General features: G+C 46.8%; 1 protein-coding gene across 2 annotated transcripts in view; it reads left to right on the forward strand.

Annotated features, from left to right (window-relative positions):
- Positions 1-20,425, forward strand: part of DIAPH2 (diaphanous related formin 2) — a 4,230,744-nt gene that overhangs the window by 1,595,206 nt on the left and 2,615,113 nt on the right. For both annotated transcript variants that reach the window (XM_078688424.1, XM_078688425.1), the window contains one exon: positions 1,901-2,197. In XM_078688424.1, coding sequence (XP_078544550.1) covers positions 1,901-2,197 — 297 coding nt within the window. The remainder of the gene's footprint in view (positions 1-1,900; positions 2,198-20,425) is intronic.

Raw genomic sequence — 20,425 nt, forward strand, 5'->3', positions numbered from 1 at the left:
TCTGCAACGCTTTTCGGCAGGCCCTCCACCGCGAATGGGGGGTACTGAAAGGGTAACTTTTCAACTAGAGTAACCTGGTCCCTGTATCCGACCCATCGCTTCATCACAGTTCACCTGAACTTGTGACTTTCTTCCAGTCTCGCACAACCAGATAGCTGTGAGTGAGGATAAAGAGAAATTGTTCGAAATATATGAGGAGGGTGCTCATGTTTTAGATACAGTAAAGGACAAGAAGAAGACAAGATGAGTGAGACAAGGATGGTAGCCACCTCTGTGGGCCGTCTCTCATAAAATGTTTTGGGCACGTGCTGTTTTATTTTGTTGGTGGAATCGGCCATGTCATGTAGATTGAGTCAGTTGCAATTGATGTTGGCGGTTCATAAAATGTTGGTAATAATTTGCACAATACTTGGTGTCAGCAAAAATATTCCACCACATAATTGTTTCATTGCTGCTAGTGGAGTTTCCCCAAAAACATTTCACACAGCAAATATAAATACCATCTGTAAGCTCTACAATTTACAAATTCAAATATAGCAGAAAACAGCAACAGGGCAGTAAGGAATAATTAGTTGCACAACCCTCTCTATACACCCATGTCAATACAAATGATTTTAACAAATGCTGCCCGCCTCTTAGGTCCACCACCCAAGAACCATAAACATATAAGCAATCAGAAAATAAAGAGGCAACAGAAAGAAAGGAAGAGTGTTTGTATACTCTTTCACAAAATAAGTAAAGGTCCTTTAATAGTATACACAATTAACTTTTATTTCATCCTTGGACATATTCTTTGTACATGATGATCAGACACACAGCCAACGCGTTTCGCCCAGGTTGGGCTTCCTCAGGGCAGATGCTCAGAATGCGCTAGTTTAGCTGCGTTGAGTCTAGAGTTCAACAGCGAAATACCTTTCATGGGTTCATAATCTTCTGGGTAACTTCATTCGATTCAAGGTAGCAGTGTACACTGTGAACCGTGAGGCTTCCAAACTTCTGAGAGACGGCGGGATGATAGACATGGCGTTCGGTGTGGGATGTGGTTAGAAACTCTACCCCATATCGACAGTGACACATATCACAGTGTACACTGCTACCTTGAATCGAATGAAGTTACCCAGAAGATTATGAACCCATGAAAGGTATTTTGCGTCTATTGCTGTACTAATTCAATATATCGTGTCTACGCAACGTTCTTCAATTTGAAATGCTGGAGATTTCGAATTTACAAGCATTTCAGATTGCTGTTGAACTCTACACTAGCGCATTCTGTGCATCTGCCTTGAGGAAGCCCAACCTGGGCGAAACGCGTTGGCTGTGTGTCTGATCATCATGTACAAAGAATATGTCCAAGGATGAAATAAAAGTTAATTGTGTATACTATTGAAGGACCTTTACTCATTTTGTGAAAGAGTGTACAAACACTCTTCCTTTCTTTCTGTTACCTCTCTATTTTCTGATTACAAATTCAAATATGCATAACAGAAAACGTTTTGTGGGAAATAGACACAATCTCCTTAACAATTGAACATCACTGACACAAATGTATTTATATGATATGGTCACATATGTTTAAGAATACTCTTTTCATTTGTTTAAAACTGTTTCAGCCACATGTGACTGTTCAGAGTAAATTATAAACTAGTGGCTAGAATATACTAGTGTGCTGAGATAAGTGATTTATCCACATTCAGTATCCTAGACTCATTTGGGTTTAAAAGAGAAGAAATGTAATTTTTAAATGTGTAACTAATGCTGCATCTCTAAAGCTGTATATATTAATAGGTTAAATATAATTAAGAAATTGCAAAAACAGGCTGTGCTACTAATTTACACATTCTCTTATATATTCAAAATTCTTTACAGAGATTAATTTGGGTTATATATTTCTTTATTGCAGCCTACTGCTCCAGCTGCTTCTACTGCAGTTGGATTATCACCTGCTCTTCCTCCACCACCTCCTCCAGGTGGTGCAATCCCTCCTCCACCACCGCCTCCTCCGTTACCGGGTGGTGTTCCGCCTCCTCCACCTCCACCACCGCTCTTTGGTGCACCTCCGCCACCACCACCACCACCACCAATGTTTGGTAATATGCGTGGTCCACCAGTTCCAGCAGCACCATCTTTGCCTTATGGAATGAAGCCAAAGAAAATGTACAAACCAGATGTTACTATGAAGAGGATAAACTGGTCAAAGGTAAGACACTCTCTAATGTCAAGATGACCATGACAGGTGCCATATTGAGCAACCAAGCAATACATTTTGTCATTTCCTAGGCATAATAGTAAACCACAACCATCAGTTCCATCTTTTATAATAGTCAAATGTGTTTTCAAGCACTGTATATAAATGGTGGCAGTCGAGCTTTTTTAGTGTAAAATTTAGCCAAAATCGGATGTTCTTAAGTTTGAGTCATTGCTGACTTCCTTCAAAGTTCATTTGGATATTTCCAGGAAAGAGAAACCTAAATAATATTTTTCTTTCTTCCTGAATTCCTCCCTGTTTTTGGCTAGTCTTTCTGTTTAAGATGTTACGTGAGTGTAGTGCCAAGATCTGCCCATCCACAACAGTGAATATAATTAAATGGGAGCAATGGGGTTGTTGCAGCAGAAATTTTCTTTTTCTTTTCTCTTTTCTGGGCCCAACAATGACTTCACAACGTAGTCACTTTACTAATTTTTTATACCTCACCACGCAGGCATTGTCCTCCGATGGATCTTGCTTTGTCGCAGTGTGGGATGAGAAATCAGGGTGCTGAGCTGTTGGGCACCCAATGAGGACCAAAAATTAGTAGTCAACTCACAAATCAGTGATAAAGTTTAAGGACATTACTCTCAGACTGTGACTCTCTCTATCATGCATTAGACATGAGAGCACAGTTTCTAGCGAAAGAACTTTAAGATACAATAAAGACTCAAACAAATAGTAGATCATTTGGTTACTGTGCTAAAGATCCAAAATCAATGCATATAGGCAATATTTTAAGAAGTTTAGTCTTGATTCTTAAAGCTCATAGTAGAAGACTACACATTTAATTCAAGTAAATCTATTGCTTAATACAAAAATCCATAAAGTGAATGGTTCAGATTAAGGTTTCCTGCCACCAACAAAGGTGAGATGATGGTTCAAAAGAGTTTGGTTAGCTGTGTGAAAGAAATCAGATTAGAGTCCACTAAGGAAATGTCCCTGGGCATGGGCAAGGGGAATAGAGCTATAATCCGGAAAGTCCAAGTCTGGTCTCTCATCAGACATCTTTAAATCGTCCAGCAGGCAAGTTCATCAGCAAAGGTAAAAAAGCAAGGGCCATGGAAAGTAATAATAATAATCCACTTTTGTAAAGCGCACAATCACCCGTAAGGGTCTCTAGGCGCTGGGGGCCATCGGGAAGATTAAGCAAGCTATTGCCCAGAGTCACATGGTGCTGGGCTAATCTGCCGCCGGTGCCGGGGATCGAACCGTGATCCCCAGATTCCGGAGTCAGTCGCCCTAGCCGCGGCGCCACACCTCCTTCCGTTTGATGCTATGGTGGGTAGGTAGGATATCGAGAGAGATATTCCATCCCTCCTCCTTGGAAAGTCAATTTCATGTCCCAAATCGGCCTTTCATGACATCAGTTGTCACCATTTAATGGTCTGAACATCAAATGACCATTCTTCTGCTCACCGGGTATAGAATTTATACTACAACATATTTTCCCATGTTGTTCATGAGAAACGACTGTCAAATCCGTCCTCACAGGTTAGTTGACAAAGAGCCTATTTTCTTTGTTGCTCTTTATCTATTAAGTCGAAAGTTCATGTTCCCATGATTTCACTCACAAAGAAGTACGAAGAAAGTATCTTGTCCTTTTAGGAATGCAGTGTGAATATTTTAAAGAAGGCAACATTGTGAAAACGTAACAAGAGTACATCACATCTGACCATGAAGTAATGCAGGCCTACGGAAAAAGGCAATTAAATGCATTTATAGTTAGCACTACATATTTAGTAAAATAAACTCATAACTAAATTCAAGCATAATGAAATAATCTAAGCAGATCATATGGAGAAATAATAGTAACGTCGTCAGTGATTATTACATAGAAATGTCCAACTCTAAATAAGGCCTTCTACCACAATTTTAAAAGTACCTATGTGCAAACTTTTCTTAAAGATCATTATAATAAAATCATTTTAGGAAATCTAAAACTTTAATAATATCAAACATGTATGCTGAAAGTTTCAGTCAGATACAATGTAACATGTTTTATTTGCACAAGTTTTTCATTTGCTATGGAGCATTACAATGAAGGCAGTAGAGATGCTAAGTTGCTTCATTAACATTGGCACAATCATTTGCAAGACTCATTTGTTACATAGGTATACTGCTTCATATTAATAACTTTGTGTTATTTTGCATCATGGCAAGCTTTTCCATCAATAATCTTTAATAACGAATTTGTTAAAACTAGAAAATTATCAGTTAATGAACATGATTAATCCTGCTATTTCTACAAATCCTAGCTCACTTTTAAGATGCTGATACTTCAGCTTTTCTCGGTTTCAGGGTTATTTTTCTAGACATGTGCAAAGTGCGCATTGGAGTTTGGTTGTCATAATCAGTGTTTGTGTTATGTAAAGAATGAGTAGCTTTTACACTGCATCAGGATGTTAGTTTGTATCAGTAATGGTAAAATGCCATGGAGCAAGCTCACTGGAAAAAAATAAGGCCGCTCTTAGGATCAAAAGCAACATTTCTTAAAAAGATACCATTCAATTCACTAAGCCACAAAAAGAAGAAACAAAAGCATGCTGGTTCTGTGAAAGCGAATCTGTGCAGTCTAAAGCTTCTGTATGTATTCGATCCTCTAGAGAGTTCAGAACATGTTTCATCTGTTTGTCTTCAGTAGTTAATGGTATTTGCATTGCTTTCAAATTGATAACCTTTATGATCTCAGAACATATTTATGTTGTTTCACCATTTTACTTCAACATTTTCACTCTTGAATCTGTAGAAATGACTCGCACAGGAACATTTTGGAGTGCTGCTTTGAGAATATGCTATAAAGAGTGATACTGGATAATGGAGAATACACGGACTTTTCACTAACACAATACAAAATGTGCAGGAAGACATTTAAAAAAATGCAAGTTGTTGCAGGAGAAGAATTAGTTACAGTTGAATGGCTTTGAACATGAGAATGAGATTGAAAAGGCATTTCTTCTGCCTGTCATGAAATGGCTTTAAACAGGGTTGGACTCAGGGCCGGACTGGCCGTAGCGGGCACCAGGCAATCCCCCGGTGCGCCACACGGGGGTGGGCGGTTTTGGACCCCTGGGGGCCGATTTTGTTACGGGTTGCTGCAAAATCGGCCCTGTAACAAAATCGGCCAAAAACCGGCCCTGGCAAAGAGCTCGGCGGCACCCCCAACGTTACTGCCTGTAGGTTCCTGTTTGCAGGAGACACAAACCAACCAAATAAAAAAAATGTTTTAAAGAATGCTTTAAAAATATTTGTTTTGAATTGTGTATTTAGAAGTGCTGGGGGCATGAATATGGTTGGCTTGTCCCCTGCACAAAAATTGGCCCCCACCAGTAGTCAAACCGGCTCCACCCTATCAACCCACACGTAAATCTCTGGGTAGCGCCAGTCCTGGCCTAGTTTTAAATGAAACAATGAGAATAATTTCCCCAGCAATCAAGTTTCTTATATCAGAATTTGCCGGGGATGCATTGTTGGATAGATTGAAAGTGCAGACCTGTTGAAGGGTGAATTGACTCTCTGTGGTCCAACGGTCTAGCTCTCATTCTCAGGTTTGCATTATCTTCAGCCTATTGGCAAAGGAAATTGCTGGTTCTACAATGCCTTTCACCTTTGTGTAAAATCCAGGAAAGAGAAAGCAAACCATCCACTCAGGGCTAGAAGCCACCAATGTAAATAGAAAAAAAAGAGTTGCTTTTTTAATATTGTCACGTTATTTGTAGTGTTAAAAGTAGATAACACAGCAGAAGTGTTGTAATGGGTCGTTTAGTTTTTTGCCTTACTGCTGTTTTCTGTCCATTGTGTCACTGTTTTCCAACCCCACCATTGCCCCTTACTTGTCTCATGCTACCCAGGCTCATTCGTTACTTCCCTTTCCAAGTGTGTGTTTCTCTGGCTGTTCCTGGATATTTGACAGGTGTCCTGTTTCCTGTCTGACAAGCTGGCGAGGAGGTCGTAGAGTGATTTTGTTTTTTTTACTTCTCCTTAGTGTTTTCGAAATTGCGTCAAAGAGAACCTCAAAAATTGCAGAAGCAGTAGTACATCAGTACAAACATTTTTTAATTTTTGTCAATTTAGTGCAAAAAAAACTCCATCAAAGTGCATTCATTACATGTGTTTGTTTAGTTTCCTGAAAGTTCAGAAAACAAGTTATTTGAAACAAGTAGATACTCTGCCCCTATTATGTTCTAGTGAGCCGACATGCTTCCTGATCCTTTCACATGTTTGTGACCCTTGGTTCTCCCATTCACCTAGACTATTCAGTCAATTCATCATAAAACAAATCATTTATTACCCTTCAAATGGGAAAAGGAGAGAGATTTGAGTGAGTGAAGGAGTGACTTTATTTTGGTGTATTTCCTGCAAAGTGCCACTTTGCAGATGCCCATTCTATAGCTAAGCCATCAACTTAAGTGAGCTGTATTCACACTAAATTACTACCTCTGCACGTGCTGGCAGTGTTTTTTCTCCTACATTGAAAGCTACCAGTGCTACATTCTGTCTCTAGTTACAGTACTGATCTTCAATGAGTTCTGCATTTTTTCTATTGGTTTAGCAAGGCCTGCAGAAATTTTGAATGGGAGTATATGAGAAATAGAGGTACTCAATCGAGAGTGGTAATGTAATTGGAAGGAAAAACATGTTATAGGGACATTTCCAACATTTCAAAAATCTTTAGGAAAATCTAAACATCTGAAGCTTATTTCTAGATTCAGCACTCATTTAAATTGCAGTTGTTTGGAGAAATGTCTATTCTTTAGGTTGGACGCTGCATTTTTTTGAACAAACTTTATTGGTTTTACATAAGAAATTTCATCCAGTCATGCTACAATTTAGGATCCCCTCAGGGAATTCATGCTCAGTATTCAACATAACAAGAGCTCAATCCAAGCCCACCCACCCTACATATGGTCATCTCTCCCACCCCCCCATTTTGCCTCAACACCTCTTAGCACAGTGATTGTCACGAAAATAGATTAGAGTATCAGTAACTTGGGTGTTGGTAAGAATCCATAGGCAATAGTGAAGTATCTACAGCAGTTCAGTAGGTCCAAAATCCCTGAGGTCTTCAGTCTTGAGGGGGCAACCAATTGTCTCCATTAACCTGCTAAGGGGAGCTCTCCAAAGCCTTTGAAAGTGAGGGCTCCAGGTTTGTCAGACTATCTGTCAGCATCTTCCAAGCTTTAGCCAAGTCAAGCGAGCCCCGTCCTAGGTGAACTTCTTGCAGCAATACTGCTCCCTCATGGCCTGTCCATTTTTCCAACTTATGTCGCCAGACCGTCAGCCTAGTACCCTTTGTCTTGCAATTACGTTTTATTTCCCGCTTAGCTAATATAAGGACTAGGTCCTGAAAATGGCATGTGGTTTTGGCAGTGTGAAGGAACAAATGTAATAAGCAATGTCCCAGGGTGCAGGGGACTTCCCTCTCCCCCACTTCCGTGAGTGCATTAGTGAGCTCCTTCCAAATTGCAATGAGTGTTGGGTAATATCAAAACATGTGCATGAATTTGGCCCCCTCCTGACCACATAGTTGGCATAGAGCAGTGGTTGATTGAAAATGTTTGTTCATGCATCCAGGGGTGAGATACTCTCTCTGCAAAATATACAAATGTTTCAACTTAAGGCAGACATTACCCGATACTTTAGGGATCCCTCCAAATATAGTCTCCCAGTCCTTATCAGGAATTGGGGTCCCAAGATCTTCCTCCTATCGATTTCAGAGGGTGGTGAGTGGGCGCAACATGTCCTCCCCAATTTGTCATTATAGGTAAATAACCACTTTAAAAGTGCCAGAAGAGGTTAGGATGCAGTGACAGCTCTTATGTGTAAGAGTTTCAGATAGGTCTGTTCCCCAGTGTTTACGTATTGCCACTGTGACAGCGCCATGAAGTAGAAAGTGGCCTTGGGCCAGGTTGTGTCCCGATCGGTATTCTTCAAATGGGAGATGGACTCCAGTCTCAAATAAGTCACCTATTCTAATTGCCCTGCTTCTACTTACTCTGCCAGTCTTCACCAGTCCTCTCTATGTGGTAAGCCCTGTAGCAACATCAAGGGGAAACAGGTGAGTACGGTACCGTGACATTGGTTTTCCGCAAGCAGTGGACACAGCAGCGAAGCATCACTCTAAATTCCATGGTGTCACCCTCTGTTGGGCATCTAAGCTGTAATAGTATTTGAAGTGATTGGCCGAGCTCAGGGACAATAGGACCCATTACTGTTTCCAGTACCAGTCAGCCCACAACCCATTGTGTCAGCCATTGAAGCTGTGCCATCAGGTAGTACACTTCAAAGTCGGGGCTACAAGGCCTTCTTCTCCTACCGGCATATGCACTGTGGTCAGGGCCTCTTCTACGGTATTTCGCCCATATAAATGCTATGATAAGGGAATCAAGGTCTTCAAACAATGTTCGAGAAATCTAGACCGGCAATGGAGAAGGAACATAAAACTCAGGGGAGTGCAAACATAAAATGTTTAAAATGCCAACTACCGAGAGGGGAGCATGGACCAGAATTTCATATTCGTCTTGAGAGTTCGTATTGCCTTTGTGACATTTCCCTCAAGCAGATGAAGCAGGTCATGAAATATCAGTACCCCTAGGTATTGTAGGTCTCCCATTGTAGCAGTGCCAAGTCTCAGGGAGGGTCTTAGTATGCTAGCTTGGGGAACAAGCGTGATTTCTGCCAGTTGACTCGCAACCCCAAGAGTGCCCCAAATTTCACCAGCATCTCACGAGCCCCTTCAAGTGCAGGGATCATGTTCCCTAAAAAGATAAGGAGGTCGTTCCCATAGAGCACCATATGGTGGGTGAGACCCCCAATCTCATATTGCCTCGTATGCAGTCCCAGTTCAAGCCTGACACATCAGTGGCTCCATTACCAACATGAGCAACAGGGGTGACAGAGGGCACCCCTGTCTGGTTCCTCGGCCCACCAGATAGCTGCCAGTTATTGTGAGCCACTTTTGGACTCTGGCAGCTGAGTCCATATAACGTAATCTAGTCCATGTCACAAACCCCTGTCCCAATCCAAAGCACAGCATAACTGCGTACAGAAATGCCCATTTCAGGCTATCAAGTGCCTTATATGTGTCTGCTGTAAAAACTGCAGCCTCTTCCCGGTCATAAGTGTCTGCCTCTAGGATTGTTAGGAGCCTCTGTATATTGAAAGCTGTGTTGCGGCCAGGTAAAAATTCTGCTTGATCAGAGTGTATAAGTTAAGGTATTTGTAATAGCAGCCAGGGGACCAGAATTCTGCTGAGGATCTTATATTCTGTATTTAACATTGACAATGGTTGATAGGCTTTCTTGTCATAAGCAGGCTTGAGCAGTGGCACTACTACGGCTTCGCGGGTGGAAGATGGTAACAGTCCCATTTCTCTAGCTACATTATACAGGTCAACGAGTTTTGGAGCCAGTTCTTTGCAGAATGTGACATAGACCTCCACCGGGGAGCCATCAGTTCCCGATATTTTGCCCCTCGCCATACCCTTAATAGCTGCTCGGACCTCTTGTAGTGTGCTCTCCCCACTGAGCTCCTCTGCATCCTCAGGATATAAGGTTGGGAGTGTTAGCAGTGCCAGACAATCATCTGTTTTGGTGGGCCCATATATAGTACTTGTACATAGTCCCAAGAAGTAGGCGTGGAACTCGCGGTTAATGTCCACTTTTCAGTAGACCCTTTCAATGCGGTCAGGCTCTATCTCAACTGCTACAGAGTCCTGTTTAGTGGGGTTTGCTAGCCAAGTCAATAGAGATCCCGTACGGTCCCTCTCAGCATGTTCCCTAGTCATGTAAGCAGTGCAATTGTTCTACTTTCTCAGCGACTGCTTCTTTGGTCGCTAGAAATTCTGGCTGAACCTACGGGTGACCTGATCTGTGCTGTTCTATTTGTCCTAATGCTGTTCCTTCTGATAACACCTCCACCAATAGTGTGCATCCCATGGATGCTGCAATGCGCCTCCCTATTAGCACTATCATAAAGTCATCCCCCTCCGCTTGTGGGGACGAGGCCGTACCAGTGTTTTCCTCAAAATACTGACTGATACTTTCACCCACCAATGCCTTAAATGTCTGATCTTCCAGGAATTCTGGTTGTAGTTTCTACATCGGTATACTGAGTAAGGTCCTCCCCACACCAGGGTGAATAATACCTGGTTAGGATCTGACACAGTTTTTGAGAGATATTCAACTCTGTGAACTGAGTTATGTACATCTGGGGTGCAGGGAAACATGTCAAGCGCATGTGTAAGTTGTGCAATGATGAGAAAAATAAATACTCTTGTTCATGTGGGTGGTGTAGGTGCCAGGAGTCAATGAGTTCCCATTCTTCCTGCCAGTCGGTGAACATTCAAAGCAGTCCAATAATGGAGGAGTCCCTCAACGGGGGTGGGAACGGTCCAGTACTGGGTCCATTATGCAGTTACACTCTCCCCATGAGAAGTAAGCCTGTTAGATAGGTGAGCAAGGCTCTCAAGAATGCTGAGAAGAATAATCCTTGTTCCTTGTATGGTGCATAGACATTTATCATTGTAATGTCCCGTCCCTCTAGTCGGCTAGTTACCACTACAAACCTGCCCAAAGGATCTATAAATGTGCCTGTGAACTGGAAGGGGACTCCTGGGGAGATCCGTAATAGCACTCCTCTAGAGTAGTACGCATGTCTCCTCCATCTCTGCTGCAGTGCTGCCCCTTCTTTATCTATAAAATATGTTACCTGCAGGAGGGCTATCTGGGGCCCCTTGTCTCGCGGTAAGAAAATATTTAATATTTTTTAGTCATGGTATGCATCCCCCTTGGGGGTGTGGCCAAGAGGCGGATGAGGGCAAACGCGCGAGCGCTGAGCTCCGCGCCGACCCCGGAGGTTATCCTGGTTTGGGACACTAAATGAAGCCCCCGAATATTTGTGGTGAAGGGGGCAAAGGGTTGGAGGCTCCCGCAGTCACACTGGGCGGTTTTGGAGCGGTGCAGCCGGGGGAATCGCCAAGCCGCATTGGGAGCTGCCCAGATATCTAAGATGGCGGCAATGCGGAGCGGTGGCGCTACGGGACAGACCCGTACAATCTGGCTAATATCGTGGAGGGGAGTGGCGACTGCATGCCGGAGCCCCGACCTGACGCCAACACTGTGCGGGGCTTTGGAGCCTTGGAGACAACCTGTGTCGCATAACGGAGGGAGACATCAGGCCAATGCATGGACCCCAAGATGGCGGCAATTACGTTATCCCCGGTCGCGTAGCGGTGCTGCAGAACACCTGGGGATCGTGAGACGGCGCCGCGGGGATATTGGAGCTCGATCGCGAGTGCCTGCATGAGCGACTACTCTGCGAGGACGGTGGGAGCAGCCTGAGGTCCCGGGACCGCCCCCTGCTGCTGTGGAGCCTAGAGGACAGTGAACACTGAGTGCAGGGATTGTGGGGATGGTCACGTCTAGGACCAGCACTAAGGAGACTGTTGGGTGGCACTGTGAGGAGCATAGGAGGAGTGCCTGCTTTCCTTGAGTAACTGTGGAGTAGGCGGCTTTTAGCTGCTGGGCTTGCCATATAGGCGTGAGGGCAGGCTGGAGGTGGTGGCCGATGGAGGGATAAGGTGAGAGAGCCCGCGGGCACCACTGGGGCGCTGGCAGCTGAGGTGACATTGGTTGGAAGAGAAACAGCCAAAGTGACTGCCGGTAAGCGCGCTGGGCGATGGTGGTCCAGACATAAGGAACAGTGTGGACGCTAGAGGAGGCCATGGGGTGCGGCGCTGTTGTGGTGTGAAGAGGGTGTCTGAGGGCATTCTCGAGGTGATGCAGGAGTGGCCGGAATTGTGGAGCTGGTGTGGGATTTGGCACTTTGATTGTCCCATTGAGAGGCGGTGGCAGAGGGAGAGCAAGAGCTGAGCAGGACAGTAATAAGACGGTCTGCCCTTTTTATACTCTTGAAGAGGCAAAGCGGCAGAGGCAGTGGTGCAAGCCAGGTGATGTGGCGGAGAAAGGCTGGTGTATTGAAGCCGGGGGCGCTGTGGATGGACTGGGTCGGGACTCCTGAGACTCAGTTGCATACATGGGCCAGTGGCATTGAGAGTTAATTAAAGAACCAGTGCAACGCTATAGTGGCAAATAGACGAGCTTGGGGGACTTCGCCTGTGAAGCGTTTGTTCACATGAAGCAGAGCAAAGCAGACTCATTGGGTACAGCCTGACTACTAGTGTGAGAGCACATTACTGGGGGTCAATACAGGAGGAGTGGAGTACTGAAGGAGGACCTTCTTGGCGGACAGTTCTTACACGCTGCGTTAAAATGGGGAAGCCCAGAGGGAAGCAAGTGGGTGCACCAACAGAACAGGAGGAGGACGCGGGCGCTCCGGACGTGCAGGAAGGGCCGCTGTCCCGCCCAGAGGGGATGCTTCAGCAGCAGGTGGTTCAAATCCTCAAAGCTATCACGGACACCAGGGAGGCACTCAATTGGATATTGCACATGTGACGCAGAGTCTTGGATTGCTCCGAGCCAACCACACGAATTTGGCCGACAGGGTGAAGTAAACGGAGATTGCCTTAGAGGTCATGGAGCTGACACAGAAGACGATGGCAGCGCAGATGACAGATTTTCAGCAAAGGCTACAAACCCTGGAGCGGAGAACAGAGGATGCCGAAGGGAGGAATCGAAGAAATAATGTCCGGGTGGTGGGGCTGCCGGAGGGAGTGGAGGGGGCCAGTTTGGTGGACTATCTGGGGGACTGGCTGAAGAGAACCTTCGCTCCGGAGGGTCTGACGCCTTTCTTCACGCTGGAAAGGGCACACAGAGTGCCGGCCCGACCGCTGACTCCCAGGAGACCACCTAGACCGGTGGAGGCCAGGTTGTTCCATTACAATGACAGAGACCTCTTATTATACATGGCCCGGATGGCGGGCCCGTACACTGTGGACAACAGTAAGGTGATGCTATTCCCGGATTACACGCTTGAGGTGCAACGCCGTCGGGCATCGTTTGTGGCAGTCAAGAGAGCACTCCGGGACAAGGGCCTTCAATACTCCTTGCTGTTCCCGGCACGCCTAAAGATAACTGTGCATGATTAGTCTTTTTTCCACGGCAGCCCTGAGGAGGCCTGGGACTGGCTGGAGATGTATAAAACAGGTACTGGGGAATCGGGGCGTGGCGCGAGCACTCTCACGGAGGAACTACGGCCACATAAATTGCAGCGTGTCCGGCGACTCCAGCTGGCAACTCAGAAGCCTACAGTGACACAGACTGAGAAAGAATGCACTGCTGCCCTACGGACCGTCATGGCGATCTCGCAGGAAGAGAAAATTGCATCTCCGGAGAAGACAGAGTTCCCTGGGTCAGTTAGTATTATAGGAATGTAATAATCTAACTGCCCATTCTAACCTATGGAGAACAGGTAGCCTTCACCAGTGAAAACCTAAAATGACTGTAATTCACTATTAGAACATGCTACACACATCAGAGCATGTCCTACCTTATACTTACAATGCACCATGCCCTTGGGCCTACCATAGGGGTGTCTAACATGAAGCAAAGGGAAGTTTTAGGGACTGGCAAGTGGGTGAACTTGGCCAAGTCGACATGGAAGTGCTAGACTGCACACAGGCCTTGCAATGGCAGGCATGAGACACTCTTTACAAGCTGCTTCTGTGGGTGGCACAACCAGTGCTGCAAGCCCACCAGCAGTATTTGATTTACAAGCCCTGGTCACACATGGTCCCCTTTAGTAGGGGCTGACAGGTAAATCAAATAACCCAATCATGGAATAACCAATTAGTACATTAATTTAACATAGGGAGCACTTGCACTGTGGCACTGATTAGCAGTGGCACAGTACCCAAAGCATAAATCCAGCAACAACATATCAAAACAGAGGAGGCAATCCGTTAAAATGGAAAGGAGACTCACGCCAATAATGCCAGGTCTAACACCTGGAATGTGTGGGGGCATCATACAATGCAGCGACGTCACAAGGTGCATGCTTACTTGGTGCGGCGAGGGGCACATATAGCTTTTCTACAGGAAACACATATTGATCGGACTGAGGGGTTGGCATTGAAACGTAGATGGAGGGGGCAATTATTTTGCACGACTTATTCAAAGTATGCCAGGGGCGCTTTGCTATGGGTCAGAGCGGGTGTCCCTTTCCAGCCGATGCAACAATTGGTGGAACCAGAGGGAAGGTTTGTAGTGGTGCTGGGGCGACTAGGTGGGGTGGAGGTGACGCTCTGTAGCATATATGCCCCCATTGTGGACCAGGTTTCTTTCTTTGACCACCTGTCGAGTAGTTTAGCGCCATACCTGACTAACTCGATACTCATGGGAGGGGATTTCAATACGATCACAGTTGTAGAGAAGGACAGGTCCCATCCCCCACTTCCTGATGCCCCGGTACATAGACTCGCCAAAGTGGGAAGAGCGTGGCAGCACCACTGAGGCTTGGTTGATACGTGGCGTGCGCATCATTTGGAGGAGTGGGATTATTCTTATTACTCTGGCCTCCATGACCTGCATGTGCGGCTTGATGCGGTATTGTGTACCCCTGAAGTCCACTCCAATGTGATAGGTAGCTAATATTTGACCAGGACGATCTCGGATCACAACCCGCCATTAGTGCGGATACGGTGGGACCGAGAGAGAACTATGATTCCGACCTGGCGGCTTTGACCTGAGGCGCTGAAAGACCCGGTCCTCAGCATTGGCTTGGGGACGGGTATTAGTCAGTATTTCGATGAAAACGGGGGATGCCAACATCGGCGGTGGTCGAGTGGGATGCATTTAAAGTGGTGGCTTGGGGTTTCTGTATTGGCAAAATGACGGGGGTAAGGAAAGCCTTGCTGACAGATTTAGAGACGGCGGAGCGCCGACTGCGAGAAGCCGAGAGAGCCCGCCATGGGGATCCAGGAGCGCAGAGCGAGGTCTTGGAGGCTAGGGAGGCAATGGCGGTACAGGTGGAAAGACTGCGTTCCTTTGACCATAGATCCTACAGAGCGAGGATGCACGCAGAGGGGGATAAAAAAATCGAGCGCTCCGCTGGCGTGGTAGGCTAATCTAAATCCCAGGGGGACACTGATACTGGGACTGACAGCCCCAACAGGTGAAATAGTGTACACACAAGGCATAAATAATTTATTTTTGGAATATTATACCGAGCTTTATCACAGCAAACTGACTCTGGGTGTCGATGACCTAGGGGAGTACCTCGCACATCTGGTCCTGTCGCGCTTGGAGAAAGAGCTGGAAGATATGTTAGTTAGAGAGTGAGATCATGATAGGGGAAATTATGAGTGCAATCAAACACATGGCACGCAATAAAACTCCGGGGGTGAATGGCCTCCCAATAGAATTCTATTCCAAATATGTAGATTGCCTGGCCCCACGCCTACAAACAATATTCCAGGAGGTGAGGAAAGCTGGGCAGTTGCCGGTGACCACTCAGGAGGCTATTATTGTCCCCCTCTTAAAACCAGGGAGGGAACCCTCCAACATGGCGGCATATCGTCCACTTTCCATGTTGACGACCAACTACAAAATTTTGAGTAGGATCCTCACATCCCGGCTCCTCCCATACATGATACAGCTGGTCCATCGGGACCAGGCGGATTTCATCCCTAAGCGAAACAAATCCACTAACGTGCGGCGCCTGCTTCATTTTTTGGAGGAGACCCGTAGCCTGCCGCCTACCACGATGGTTCTTTCGGTCGACATTGAGAAGGCCTCCGATAGTCTGGAATGGCTGTTTCTTTTTCAAGTCATGCGACTAACTGGCCTGGAAGAGGCATTTGTGAGTTGGACCCGGCTCCTCTACAACTCGGCAACAGCCCAAGTGCGGACGGGGGCGGTGATATCGTCGCCCTCTTTGGTGGAGCAAGGGACGCCATAGGGTTGCTCATTGACTCCGCTTTTGTTCGCACTTGCGATAGAACCACTGACCGCGCGGGCACGGTTGGGGGGTATTATGTAGGCCTGGATTTACGCTGGGACATGCAGTATATCTCCCTCTATGCGGATGATTTGCTCTTGTTTCTGGCCACCCCAGGAGAGATCTTGTCGGGAGCGACGGGGCTCCTGAGTGAGTTTGGTGCAGTCTCAGGGCTCCAAGTGAATTGGACAAAGACTTGCCTGTTACCGGTACATCAAGCAAAGGGGAGTCCTGAACAGCTGGAGGGCATACGGTGGGAGCCTCGCTGCTTGCCGTACCTGGGAACCAATATATATCATGGGCAGGAGGACCTCTTGGAGGGCAATGTGTACAGAGCGGTGCGCGGGATCAAAGGGAGCATGGCATTCTGAGGCACGCTGCTGCTATCGGTAGCAGGCCGCGTGGCACTTTTGAAGATGGTAGCACTGCCTAGACTGTTATATTATTTCAGGACGCTCCCGATCTGGGTTCCGGGTTCGGTGTTCAGGACGCTCTGGTCCATGGTGGGGGGGTTTATGGGGGAATGGCAGACGACGTGTGGCCCTGGCCACAATGATGCAACCTCGGGCAGAGGGGGGTTGGTCAGTACCAGACTTTGAATTGTACTACCTGGCTGCTCAATTGCAGTGGCTTAACCAAGCGGTGGCTAGGGAATTCAGTGGGCCGGATGGCCAGATGGACCGGTGGTTCCCACGCCATGTTTTATCTTTTGTCATACTTTGCCAGTGGCTGCGAGTCAGCTCGTTGACCTACGAGGAGAGGGCACTGAGATCATGCTGGAATCGAAGCTGGCGCAGAGGCATTGTGGAAAAAGGGTTCAGGCAGATCAGGTCGTTTTACCCCTTTTCTAGGTTTGCCCGGCGTTAGCCGCTTCTCACCCAACTCACGATTACCCAAATAAAGAGGCAGGCGCTGGAGACTGGAAGGCAGGAAACAGGAGTTTATTTCCGACGGAACAGAACACGTCAAATCAGACAACAGGGTATCTTCTCGAGGTGCTCTAACAAGTTTCTCTACGGCTCAGTCTTTTATACACAGGTTTATGATGTACAAACATTCCTTATTGCAATAAAGACACTTTGAAGTAAAAAAAGGGCATGTTTGGGACCCCAGCTCCAGGCCCATTCCCATACTGACCGCTCTGATGTTGTTTTCCCCTCCCAAATGTGACATGTGATTGTAATCTGCAGCCGGACATTCCAACAGGGCACGAGGGCAGGAGGGGGTGGTCAGATCTAAGGTTGGGCGGGCGATAAGATCATGTTTCGCTATGCGGGGCCGGAGGGGTACATCCACGAGACCTAGTTTTATGATGTGGGACTGGGTCGAGAGGCCAGGTGTAGCCGGGGGGGGGGGCCATCAGAAGAGAGGAAGGGTGTTCCTGGGAGGGATGCGGGGGTGTCGGTCAGGTCTAGGGGTGTGAAGGCCTTGATTAATCACCGCTCCTCTGATGTGAGGCGAGGTCCAACGGTAGGAAGCAATAAACTGCATCTGTTGGGCTAGGTGATGGCCTGGGATCAGGCCGGGCAATCGGGCAGGGAGGAAGAGGTTACCAAAAGGGCCCGTTCTATGAGTAGGATGAAAGAGCGAGGGGGCAGAGGTTCAGCACGGAGACAAGGTCGTGTTTAGCGGTGCGCTTATGGCCCAAACAGGAGAGACCGGGGGCTGTCGGGGCGCGGGGTGCTTGCGGGGCTGGAGAGAGAGAGAGAGAGAGAGAGTGAGAGAGAGAGAGATGATGGCTATCGGCAATGGGCAGGGAGGTCATGACACAAAGATGGCTACTATCTATGTTCAAGATGGAGCCTAAAAGGGAACAAGATGGCGGGTCCACTGTTTCGTGACTTTCTTTACCTTCAACAGTGGCGAGGGTGAACACAAATGAACGCCGCTTATGTACATATACATTTTGTCATTTTCCACAGTCGCCGCTTTTTACATAAGCTAGATCATTTCCGTGTTTATCATACATATAGTCGTGTTTAGTCAACGAAATAGCGTTTGTCAATATTGGTAGACTTACATATAACCGTGTGTAGTTGATGCAACATACGAGGTGGAATACATATAAATTTACATTTGTCGTACTTAAAAGTGACCGATGAAACATTTTACAGGCAAAAGTGATTGAGGGAGGAATTTAGTCCAATACAAGCAATTAGTCAAGGGGTGTAGAAAGTTCCGAAAAAAAGGGGGGTCTTCGCCACAGTGTCTTTATTAGTATCGAGTCATCACTGGTAGGTTCTGGTAGTTCGTTTTTCTTCCGTTGGCGCTGTTGAGCACCGGCGGTGGAGCTATAGGTCCAGCTCGGGTCCTTCTTTACACGTCGCAGGGTGTGATCTGTCCTTTGCCGTTAGGCCACAGTCCTGTTTCCTAGCTAATCTCTCTTAAGGGTACCTTATGCTGGGCACCTGCATTTCTGTCTCGGAGTCAAAATCCACGTGGAAAGGATAGAAGGGGTTTTGTCGGATAATCGGGGGAGGAGAGGGGGGAGTGGGACCGGATCTTTGAGGCGGACCAGGGGAGCAAAAGGGTGATGCGCAGGCAGGTCCATCAATCGGGCTCAAAGGGGCGGGGACTTCTGGCACGCGTGGGTCAACAAGTAGAGGGCTTCAAGGCAGCCCCCCATTCCTTCGTTTTCTGCGTTTGAGAGTTGTGCATCGTCCCGCGTCCCGTTGCTCTGCGGCTCCATCTTAGGTCGAGGTCACACGCGCCTCAGGATCTGTGGTCAAGCTGTGCGTCACGTCCAGCACCTCTCCTCCGGTGGCTGTGTATCCTTGAATGGGTACAAAACAGTTTTTAGCAAACTGGCAAGAGAAGGCATTTATACATTTCAATTCCGTCCCAGATCTAGGTAGCTGGGGGTACGTTTCATCGGTCACGGTCAGAAGTTATCACTGTGGAGTATGTATACAGGCGTGTCTACTGATTTTGAACTAGGTCTATTTGGCGTTCATTCATGTCGCATGTGGCTTTCGGACCCTAGCCCTGGCAGTCTTTTATCATCATGAGAGAGGCGTAGAGGCTAAACACTCTTTTCTCGGGGAGCAACAGTTAAGCAGGGTCATCAGTTATACCTCGAGTTTACGGAGCTGGGGTCAAGCGGGAGGAACGGGGACGTTTTGGACATCCGTACTTGGGTGCGGAGGGGTGGGGCAATCTGGGCCTAGGAGATTGTGTTTCTTACGAGCTGAGAGCAGAAGGCCACTGACGTATAGTCCTCCTATAAAAAGGTCCAGATTAGGGGGACATCAGTCGTCTTACCTGTCCTTTCCTTATAGCCAATTCGAGTTCTGTCATTTTTACAGAAAAGGAGAGGTAGTAACATGGCAAATTACAATCGTTTTAGTTTCTGGCAATTTTGTCGATCACCTTTGTGTTCGAAAAACCAATTAGGCTCGTGCCGGCGGGGCACAACATTACCACATAGAGGAAGAGGGAGCAGGGGTCGTTCGCATTTTAAATGAACTATTCGGTACACGTACAACATGAAGGGAAAGGACGAGAGAGGGAAACGTGTACAATAATAGGCCATTTTGATGCACACAAAACACAAAACAGTAGGGGTCATATTATATAGAAACACAGACTGAGGGACAACGTAAATCCATATACCACGTACACATGAATTCAGGCGAGGGGGGGGGGGTACATGCATTCACATACAGAATTCAAGACAAAACATAGAACAGTACTTGGCCAAAGACATTTCCTCCTGCATGCTGCGCATCCTTAGTTTCCTATTTAATTCGCCTGGCTGTCTTTTGCTGTTCGTCTCTGTTGCAAATACTTATACTTTCGTCAATTGTTCGGGAACTATCCTGGTCGGGCTAGTACTTACGGTGGGATCTTTGAATCATTTTTAGCGGACGGGTATCCAGGCCAAGGCAACGGAGGGTGTTAGTTGGGGGAACAATGGGCAGCTTCGAGTTTCATGGCGTAAGAATCTACTCGTAGGTGCACGTCATTCTTGGTTGCATTATTAGAGAGATAGTCGTTTCTAAGTAAGGGTGCGTTATATCTATGACTGTTCATCGTGTATAGGTGCTATGACCAGACCCCCTTTTTCCCCATTCCATCGGCCGTCCGGTCATCACTCAAGTCGTACAAAGACATCTCTCGTATCAGGTCAACGCGTGCAACGTATATCCAGTCGAGTTACACACATTCGGTCATACACACATGCATTCATATCACCCAAATCCGCGTTGCTTAGGTCTTCTCCACACTTTAGTCGATGTTCTGATGTGACCTGTAGAAAGAAGGGGAAGAAGAAGGGGTGGGGGC

The sequence above is a fragment of the Lissotriton helveticus genome, chromosome 4_1, assembly GCF_964261635.1.
Source record: "Lissotriton helveticus chromosome 4_1, aLisHel1.1, whole genome shotgun sequence".
In the NCBI taxonomy this organism is placed as follows: domain Eukaryota; kingdom Metazoa; phylum Chordata; class Amphibia; order Caudata; family Salamandridae; genus Lissotriton; species Lissotriton helveticus.